The 10,987-nt window shown below is 43.0% G+C and overlaps 1 protein-coding gene across 1 annotated transcript in view; it reads left to right on the top strand.

Moving 5' to 3' along the window:
- Positions 1-631: 631 nt before the first annotated feature.
- rxfp1 (relaxin family peptide receptor 1) overlaps positions 632-10,987 on the top strand; it is a 106,525-nt gene continuing 96,169 nt past the window's right edge. Inside the window, exon 1 of the mRNA XM_014211903.2 lies at positions 632-774. Coding sequence (XP_014067378.2) covers positions 702-774 — 73 coding nt within the window. The 5' untranslated portion in view covers positions 632-701. The remainder of the gene's footprint in view (positions 775-10,987) is intronic.

Raw genomic sequence — 10,987 nt, 5'->3', positions numbered from 1 at the left:
CAGAATGATTTTTTCCCCACAAAGGGCTTTATTACAGACAGAAATACTCTTCAGCACTCCCCCCACCCACCCACCACACACACACACACACACACACACACACACACACACACACACACACACACACACACACACACACACACACACACACACACACACACACTGGTTGGACGTACTGCCAATTTCTCCAAAACGACTTTGGAGGCAGCTTATCATAGAGAAATTAACATTAAATTCTCTAGCAACAGCTCTGTTGGACAATCATGCAGTCAGCGTGCCAATTGCAGGCTCCCTCAAAACTTTAGACATCTGTAGCATTGTCCCCAGCACAAGGTGCACCTGTGTAATGATCATGCTGCGCAATCAGCTTCTTGATATTCCATACCTGTCAGGTGGATGGATTATCTTGGCAAAGGAGAAATGCTCACTAACAGGGATGTAAACAAATTTGTTCACAAAATTTGAAAGAAATAAGTATGGAAAATTCATGAGATTCTTATTTCAGCTCATAAAACATGGGACCAATACTTAATATGTTGTGTTTATATTTTTGTTCAGTGTAGTATGTGTTTACCCTCATCGAAAGACACCAACTTTGATATTGAAACACGGCTCTTGAATTTTCAGCAGGAACTTCGTTCAACGTCTCAGAGGAGAAGACGAACTGCCCCCTAGGATATTTTCCTTGTGGCAACCTGAGCATGTGCCTGCCCCAGCTCATGCACTGCAACGGTGTTGATGACTGTGGAAATGAAGCGGACGAGGAGAACTGTGGTGAGTCGTCAGTTTATTCATTTATATATTTAGTTATTGCACATGTCAAACTCCAGTCCTGGAAAGACAAGTGCCTGGGGTTTTTACTCCTCCTTTATAGTTGATTAATTGATTCGTTAGGAACTACCCTAATCTGGTTGTCTAGGTCTTAATTGGCCACAAATGAAAAGGAAATGGCAAAAACCAGTAGACACACAGCCCTCCAGGAATTGAGTTTGACACCCCTGATTTACTTGCTAATTTATTATGTTCACAAGTATTCTGACTGTGCCGGGGACATGCCCCACCAGGATATATTTTTTGTAGCACCGTGAGAAAGTCAGTTATTTTTTTTATCAACTGTTTTATTATACAGTATGTTCAAATAGTAGGCAGAATAAATAATTGGACAGCTAATAATTAGATTGTCAGTGCACAGAAGGTCAGTTCTGTTGATTTTTTAAAAGGGCATTCTACTCTAAAATGCAGACAGTAACGGAGTGAATAGTCCGTGGTGATGTCTCCAGCGATGCACTGGGCAGTCTTCACCACTCTCTGAAGGGCCTTGTGGTCATGAACGGAGCAGTTTCCATATCAGGCCATTTTATTTTATTTTTTATTTCACCTTCATTTAACCAGGTAGGCTAGTTGAGAACAAGTTCTCATTTGCAACTGCGACCTGGCCAAGATAAAGCAAAGCAGTTCGACACATACAAAACACAGAGTAACACATGGAATAAACAAACATACAATCAATAATACAGTAGAAAAATCTATATACAGCATGTGCAAATGAGGTAGGATAAGAGAGGTAAGGCAATAAAGAGGCCATGGTGGCGAAGTAATTACAATATAGCAATTAAACACTGGAATGGTAGGATGTGCAGAAGATGAATGAGCAAGAAGAGATACTGGGGTCCAAAGGAGCAAGATAAATAAATAAATACAGTATGGGGATGGGGTAGATTGGATGGGCTATTTACAGATGAGCTATGTACAGGTGCAGTGATCTGTGAGCTGCTCTGACAGCTGGTGCTTAAAGCTAGTGAAGGAGGTAAGAGTCTCCAGCTTCAGAGATTTTTGCAGTTCGTTCCAGTCATTGGAAGCAGAGAACTGGAAGGAGAGGCGGCCAAAGGAAGAACTGGCTTTGGGGGTGACCAGTGAGATATACCTGCTGGAGCGCGTGCTACGGGTGGGTGCTGCTATGGTGACCAGTGAGCTGAGATAAGGCGGGGCTTTACCTAGCAAAGACTTGTAGATGACCTGGAGCCAGTGGGTTTGGCGACGAGTATGAAGCGAGGGCTAGCCAACAAGAGCATACAGGTCGCAGTGGTGGGTAGTATATGGGGCTTTGGTGACAAAACGGATGGCACTGTGATAGACTGCATCCAATTTATTGAGTAGAGTGTTGGAGGCTATTATGTAAATTACATCGCCGAAGTCGAGGATCGGTAGGATGGTCAGTTTTACGAGGGTATGTTTGGCAGCATGAGTGAAGGATGCTTTGATGCGAAATAGGAAGCCGATTCTAGATTTAATTTTGGATTGGAAATGTTTAATGTGAGTCTGGAAGGAGAGTTTACAGTGTAACCACACACCTAGGTATTTGTAGTTGTCCACATATTCTAAGTCAGAACCGTCCAGAGTAGTGATGCTGGACGGGCGGGCAGGTGCGGGCAGCGATTGGTTGAAGAGCATGCATTTGGTTTTACTTGCATTTAAGAGCAGTTGGAGGCCATGGAAGGAGAGTTGAATGGCATTGAAGCTGATCTGGAGGTTAGTTAACACAGTGTCCAAGGAAGGGCCAGAGGTATACAGAATGGTGTCGTCTGCGTAGAGGTGGATCAAAGAATCACCAGCAGCGAGAGCGACATCATTGATGTATACAGAGAAGAGAGTCGGCCCGAGAATTGAACCCTGTGGCACACCCATAGAGACTGCCAGAGGTCCGGACAACAGGCCCTCCGATTTGACATACTGAACTCTATCGGAGAAGTAGTTGGTGAACCAGGCAAGGCAATCATTTGAAAAACCAAGGCTGTTGAGTCTGCCAATAAGAATGTTGTGATTGACAGAGTCGAAAGCCTTAGCCAGGTCAATGAATACGGCTGCACGGTAATGTCTCTTATCGATGGTGGTTATGATATCGTTTAGGACCTTGAGCGTGGCTGAGGTGCACCCATGACCAGCTCTGAAATCAGATTGCATAGCGGAGAAGGTACGGTGAGATTCGAAATGGTCGGTAATCTGTTTGTTAACTTGGCTTTCAAAGACCTTAGAAAGGCAGGGTAGAATCGATATAGGTCTGTAGCAGTTTGGGTCTAGAGTGTCTCCCCCTTTGAAGAGGGGGATGACCGCGGCAGCTTTCCAATCTATGGGACGATACGAAAGAGAGGTTGAACAGGCTAGTAATAGGGGTTGCAACAATTTCGGCAGATAATTTTAGAATGAGAGGGTCCAGATTGTCTAGTCTGGCTGATTTGTAGGGGTCCAGATTTTGCAGCTCTATCAGAACATCAGCTATCTGGATTTGGGTGAAGGAGAAGTGGGGGAGATTTGGGCGAGTTGCTGTGGGGAGCGCAGGGCTGTTGACCGGGTTAGGGGTAGCCAGATGGCCAGCCGTAGAAAAATGCTTATTGAAATTCTCAATTATTGTGGATTTATCGGTGGTGACAGTGTTTCCTAGCCTCAGTGCAGTAAGCAGCTGGGAGGAGGTGCTCTTATTCTCCATGGACTTTACAGTGTCCCAGAACGTTTTTGAGTTTGTGCTACAGGATGCAAATTTCTGCTTGAAAAAGCTAGCCTTAGCTTTCTAACTGCCTGTGTATATTTGTTCCTAACTTCCCTGAAAAGTTGCATATCACGGGGGCTGTTCGATGCTATGCAGAACGCCACGGGATGTTTTTGTGCTGGTCAAGGGCAGTCAGGTCTGGAGAGAACCCAGGGCTATATCTGTTCCTGGTTCTAGATTTTTTGAATGGGGCATGCTTATTTAAGATGGTGAGGAAGGCACTTTTAAAGAATAACCAAGCATCCTCTACTGACGGGATGAGGTCAATATCCTTCCAGGATACCCGGGCCAGGTCGATTAGAAAGACCTGCTCGCTGAAGTGTTTTAGGGAGCGTTTGACAGTAATGAGGGGAGGTTGTTTATCCGCAGACCCATTACGGATGCAGGCAATGAGACAGTGATCACTGAGATCTTGGTTGAAAACAGCAGAGGTGTATTTGGAGGGCAAGTTGGTTAGGATGATATCTATGAGGGTGCCCGTGTTTACGGATTTGGGGTTGTACCTGGTGGGTTCATTGATAATTTGTGTGAGAATGAGGGCATCAAGTTTAGATTGTAGGATGGCCGGGGTGTTAAGCATGTGTTAAGCCATGATGCAGCCGGTCAGGACACTCTTGACCAGGGCAGTGGTGTTGTCAGTCCATGTGTGGTGATGTGTGCACCAAGGAACCTGAAGCTGCTGTCGGGGCATGTCCTCTTCCCTGCTTCCTGAATTCAACAATCAACTCCTTCGTTTTGCTGACATTGAGGGAGAGGCTGTTGTTTTGGCACCACACTGCCAGGTCTCTGACTTCCTCCCTTTAGGCTGACTTGTTGTTGTCGGTGATCAAACCTACCACCATGGTGTCATCTGCAATCTTGATGATGGGGTCGGTGTCATGCTTCACACGCAGTTATGAACAGGGAGTACAGCAGTGGGCTGAGGACACATCCCTGGGGGGCCCCCGTGTTGAGAGTCAGAGTAGGGGAGGTGCTGTTGCCAATTATCACAGCCTGTGGCCTGCCCGTCAGGAAGTCCAGGATCCAGTTGCAGAGGATGAGGGTGGTTTGGAGACCCAGGGCCCTGAGGTTGGTGACAAGCTTGGAGGGAACAATGATGTTGAATGCTGACCTTTAGTCAATGAACAACATTCTTACATAGCTGTTACTCTTGTCCAGGTGTGATAAAGCCATGTGGATAGCAATGGAAATGGCATCTTCTGTGGATCTGCTGGAATGGTAGGTGAATTGGAATGGGTCCAGTGGGTCTGGCATGCTGGCCTTGAAGTGGGTCTTGACTAATGTTGGCTATAACCAGCCTCTCTAAGCACTTCATGTTGAAAAAGCACCCCCACATTTTTTTTATTACATCCACCCGAGATATGAACTGTTCTCCATGTTCCCGTCTGGCAGGTGGTACTGGTCCATCATGGCTCAGACCAATAGACTCTTAAACAGCTTCTATCACCTGGCTGCTGACATACTGTTTACTATTATTATTATTATTATTTATCCTTCTACCAGTCACTTTCTCCTAATCCCTGCCTATATGTACATATCTACCTCAATACTCCAGTATCCCTGCACATTGTCATTTTGGTACTGGCACTTACACAGTATAAAGCTTCCTCTCTTATTTCTTATTTCTCGTGATTTAAAACAAATAAATATATTTTTTCTTATTAGTTATACTTTTTTGACATCAGATACTGCACTTTTGCAAAGGTAAACTAAGGTAAGCATTTCACTGTACTTGTGCATGTCATAAAGCAAAACTTGAACTTGAATTTGAACTTGACGGTGAGTACAATGGGGCGATAGTCATTTAAGCATGTCACCTTGGTGTTCGTCGGCACTGGAACGATGGTGGTTGTAGCATGTGGGGACTACAGCCTGGGATATGGACATGTTGACGCCTGCCAGCTAGTTGGCACATGCCCTGAGGACACGGCCAGGGATGCCATCTAGGCCGGCCGCATTGTGACTATTCACTCTCTTGAAAATATTTGTCAGAGTCAGCTTTGAAGAGCAGTGGGAACCCTACTGGATGGCTTGGTGTTGGTCACCTCAAAGCGAGCATAGAACGTGTTGAGCCCATCTGGGAGGGAGGACTCGGTGGGCATCACACAGCTGGGTATGCCTTTGTAGTTCATAATGGCCTGTAGTCCTTGCCACCTGTGTCGTGTTTCTGAGCTGTGTTATTGTGATTCCAGTTTGAGTCTATATTGTCTTTTTGCATCCCTAATGGAATCCGGAGCGCGCAACCCTGTCACCAGGGTTTGCTCTGCTGATATTGAATTCTGCAGTTTGGGCTCTCGGCATGGCACGGATTCCTCAGTTTATCCAGGGTTTTTGGTTGGGGTATGTCCGTTTTTTTCTGTGGGTACAATATCATCAACAAATGTTTTGATGAAACTCGTGACTGATGATGTTTATGCCTCAATGTTAGTGGATGAATCATGGGTAGATGAGTCCAGGAACATATTTCAATCCATACTCTCAAAATAGTCCTGGAGTATTGAATCAGCTCGCTGCGTCCAGTATTTTACTATTCTCTCCGTCGGTGGCTCCCCATTGAGTTTCTGCTTGTAGGCGGGGAGTAGTAACAGGGAGACGTGATCTGATTGGCTGAAATGGGGGTTGGGGGTGGCTCTGTACTCGTCCCAGATGTTTGTGTAAACATGGCTGACTAAGTTCCGTTCTCTCATAAGAGACATGTTGGTGATATTTTGGCAGATTTTGTTTTGCCTGGTTAAAAGAGTGTGCAATGCTGTTGTCATGACGTTGGCCTCTTTGAGTACAGGGAGGACAGTTGACCCCCTCCCCCTTGCACCATCCCCCAACCTACCTGCCCCCACCCAGGCCCTGTGTGAAGGGGTTGTAAAACTCTAAGAGGAGAATCTCTTGCCACATGGCCCATAGAGAGACACAGAAAATTCTTCCAACTCACAGAATTGGGGAGCCAAGCGACATTTGTGTTCTGGAGAAGGTATGGAAGACTGGTGAAGAATCCAGCTACGAACTGGTCCGCTTGGTACAATTTTGTGATACTCAGAAGAGACAATATAACCATATTACCATAAAACTGTTTATATAATAGCCTCAGCGATGGGACTTGCATCCAAATGGTTGTATAGAATGTATTAATAAGGATAAAGCTATTTGTAATACATTGAGATGCTATGTACTGATGTTAACCTGTTATGGCTAGGGGGCAGTATTTTCACGGCTGGATAAAAAACGTACCCGATTTAATCTGGTTACTACTCCTGCCCAGTAACTAGAATATGCATATAATTATTGGCTTTGGATAGAAAACACTCCAAAGTTTCTTAAACTGTTTTAATGGTGTCTGTGAGTATAACAGAACTCAAATGGCAGGTCAAAACCTGAGAGATTCCTTTACAGGAAGTGGCCTGTCTGACCATTTCTTGAACTTCTTTGCCATCTCTATCTTTTACAAAGGATCTCTGCTCTAACGTGACACTTCCTACGTCTTCCATGGGCGCTCAGAGCCCGGGAAAAACCTGAATGTCGTCATCCCAGCCCCAGGCTGAAACACATTATCGCCTTTCTCAAGTGGCCGATCAAGGGACTGTGGGCTTAGGCGCATGCCCTGGCCGCCCCCGTCTTTGTGATTTGCCGAAAAGGAGATTCCCGGTCGGAATATTATCGCTTTTTTACGAGATAAATTGCATAAAAATTGATTTTAAACAGCGGTTGACATGCTTCGAAGTACGGTAATGGAATATTTAGAATTTGTTTGTCACGAATTGCGCCATGCGCACAACCTTCCTTTCCAATCGGATAGTGTCTGGGACGCACGAACAAAACGCCGCTATTCGGATATAACGATGGATTATTTTGGACCAAACCAACATTTGTTATTGAAGTAGCAGTCCTGGGAGTGCATTCTGACGAAGACAACAAAAGGTAATCAAACTTTTATAATAGTAAATCTGATATTGGTGAGTGCTAAACTTGCCGGGTGTCTAAATAGCTAGCCCGTGATGGCTGGGCTATGTACTTAGAATATTGCAAAATGTGCTTTCACCAAAAAGCTATTTTAAAATCGGACATATCGAGTGCATAGAGGAGTTCTGTATCTATAATTCTTAAAATAATTGTTATGCTTTTTGTGAACGTTTATCGTGAGTAATTTAGTAAATTGTTAGCAAATTTCCCAGAAGTTATGCTAGTTCTGAACGTCACATGCTAATGTAAAAAGCTGTTTTTTGATATAACTATGAACTTGATTGAACAAAACATGCATGTATTGTATAACATAATGTCCTAGGTGTGTCATCTGATGAAGATCATCAAAGGTTAGTGCTGCATTTAGCTGTCTTCTGGGTTTTTGTGACATTATATGCTAGCTTGAAAAATGGGTGTCTGATTATTTCTGGCTTGGTACTCTGCTGACATAATCTAATGTTTTGCTTTCGCTGTAAAGCCTTTTTGAAATCGGACAGTGTGGTTAGATAAAGGAGAGTCTTGTCTTTAAAATGCTGTGAAATAGTCATATGTTTGAAAAATTGAAGTTTTTGTATTTTTGAGGAATTTGTAATTCGCGCCACGCCTATCATTGGATATTGGAGCAGGTGTTCTAGATGTAAGAGGTTAATGTGATAGAATTGTATTTCTGTACCAAGCTTAACTCAGTCATCGGCACGCCCCCAGGGACACAGACAGGACCAGGCGTCATGTGACAAGCCTGTTCTATGTTCACTATAAAACCACCCCACCCTGATTTACTTTCTTCAGACCAGGCCTCCACTCCATTGCGAGTTGGCCAATAGGTTTGACCATCCAATTCCGCTACTGAAAGTGAACTATACCACGTGGTTAACTTTTAGACTATTGATATCGACAGAATAAGAAAAAGTCTTTGATATTAATTAATAGTCTGCAGCTAGAAATTATATCATTGAACAAAGACCGACGAAACATCCATTCTATGACGACATTAATGAATGTCGCTTTGAAAGATCCATTCTAACCGAGAGAGAGAGAGAGAGAGAGAGAGAGAGAGAGAGAGAGAGAGAGAGAACTCTCCAACAGAACAACGCTCCAACAAGGATCCCGACGACACACTGAGCGTAAATATATATTGATTGCAATTGTTCCCGAATGAGTGAGCGTTCATGTGCAAAGGATTAGCATATCAATTGTTAATATTAATGAACTCTGCCCTTTATGACCCATTGTTGAACAAGACACGCCCACTAGGGCACATTACTCTACCAATTCTTTGTGACGATAATTACTGTTTGTATACTTTCTGTGAATTACTTAGTTTAGTAAATAAATGATTTTAAGACAATTGATGTATGGATGATTTTAGTAAAGACTGGGTTCGTGCAGATACAACAATTTACGACATTTGGAATGAGACTGGACGCGAGGTAAAATACACCATTTAAACCAGAAGATAATCGGCCTATACTATAATAGAATATAATATATAATGTTATAATGTAGGAAAGTTATATTAGGAAAATTATAACTTTGTAATCTGAATATTTTCCTTTGTGCCCCGATCTCCTAGTTAATTACAATTAAACGATTAATCAGTTTAATCGCGTGATAATAATTACAGGGAGTTAATTGATAAACATGTCTTCAGTTTAATGGTACCCCAAAGACACGACACTGTCATCAAGGCAAAGGGTAGCTACTTTGAAGAAACTCAATTATAAAATATATTTTGATTTATTCAACACATTGTTGGTTGCTGCATGATTCCATATGTGTTATTTCATAGTTTTGATGTCTTTATTATTATTCTACAATGTAGAAAATAGTAAAAATAAAGAAAAACCCTGGAATGAGTAGGTGGTACTGTAGGTTCCAATTTAATCCGGTCCAGCCTTGATGTGACCTGGTCTGGGCCGCCCTTCATTTTAACCTCCACAGATGTCCGGTCCCAACCAGCCTATATATTGCCCAAATCTAGACGTCTATAATTGGTTCAGATTTGGTCTGGTCCGGGCCGGCCTTGATGTGGCCCAAACATTGACGTCTATGAATGGTTCTGATTGATGAAGTACAGACCGGACAAAATCTGAGCCAATCATAGACAGCTATGTTTCATAAGTTTGGACAGTACAGTATTGTACAGTACATTATAGTACAATAGAGCACCGGAGATTACAGTACAGCACAGTAGAGCACAGCAGAGTACAGTACGGTACAGTAATGTACAGTAAAGAAAAGTAGAGAACAGCATAGTTCAGTACAGTAGAGTACAGTACTGTACATTAGAGTATAATAACCCTAACCCTACTAAACTAATGTACTGAACTAAGCTGTACTGTACGGTACTGTGCTATGCTATGCTGTGCTGTTCAAACTTGGGAAACATAGAGGTCTATGATTGGTTCAGATTTAGTCCAGTCCGTCCCGCCCTTAATTTGGCCCCAAAAAATACATATATGATTGGTTCAGATTTGGTCCGGACAGGCCTTGATTTGACCCCAAAAAAGACATCTTAGATTGGTTCAGATTTGAGCCAGTCCGGACCGGCCTTGATTTAACCGGGAAAAAAATACTGGCAACAGGAACTGAGTACAAATTGCTACATTTGTCCCTTTGTTCATGGTAACCTGTATTTGATTTAATTAATTACAGGACCGTAAGGATGCATTTTCTATCCCATTTTTAACATTGAATCCATTCCCTGTGACCTCATGCTAATGCTTACATAGCTGTCTACAAATATGCCATAATTGAGTGCATGACTCTCGTTTGTAAGCATATAAAAATTGATACTAAACACTACTTCTGCTATGTTCTGTAGTGACAGACTGCACTTTTTCCTTGTGATGTTGTTATATGCAGTCTGACAACAGAATGTAGAAATGTACGGAAAAATCAGCTATGAAGGTATAAGTCAGTGGAGGCTGGTGGGAGGAGCTATAGGAGGACAAATAAACATTCAAATTACATTCTGGAATGTTGTCCTGAGTTAGGGCATTATAGCTCTCAATAGACGACTTCACTCACCTGTCCTTTCCAAGAAAGACACCTCTGACAAGGGCCAATATGATACACTTTCAGGCCGCGGAGAGAGAGCGAGAATAGTCGGCTTAGAAGCTGCTGATCTGCGCCTAGGCAACTTGACTATCTGTGGCATCACGTCATTCTTCACATTCACCACACACAGACACACACACACAACAGTCCCACCCTTCTATCTTAATTCCCCTTTAAGTTAATAGCAGTAATTAAACCATATTTTTATGTGTATTGTCCAATAGAAAGGGCTGTCCAGTTGCAGTGACATGTGGCTGGCTTCTTCGCTCACCTGTGCTAGCTAGTTAATCCATTAGGCTATTATTAACATTTTATATAATAAAGCAGGCAGCAGGCTACAATGCAAATAAGCATTTTAGAAATACTGAAGCGAGGAGGTGGTCATGGCCCATCATCATCCTCAAACAAAAGATCCAGAGTGCAGCATGA

This window comes from Salmo salar, chromosome ssa09, assembly GCF_905237065.1.
Source record: "Salmo salar chromosome ssa09, Ssal_v3.1, whole genome shotgun sequence".
NCBI lineage: Eukaryota > Metazoa > Chordata > Actinopteri > Salmoniformes > Salmonidae > Salmo > Salmo salar.
Note: the sequence above shows the minus strand (reverse complement) of the source record. Positions and strands in the feature narration are given on the sequence as shown.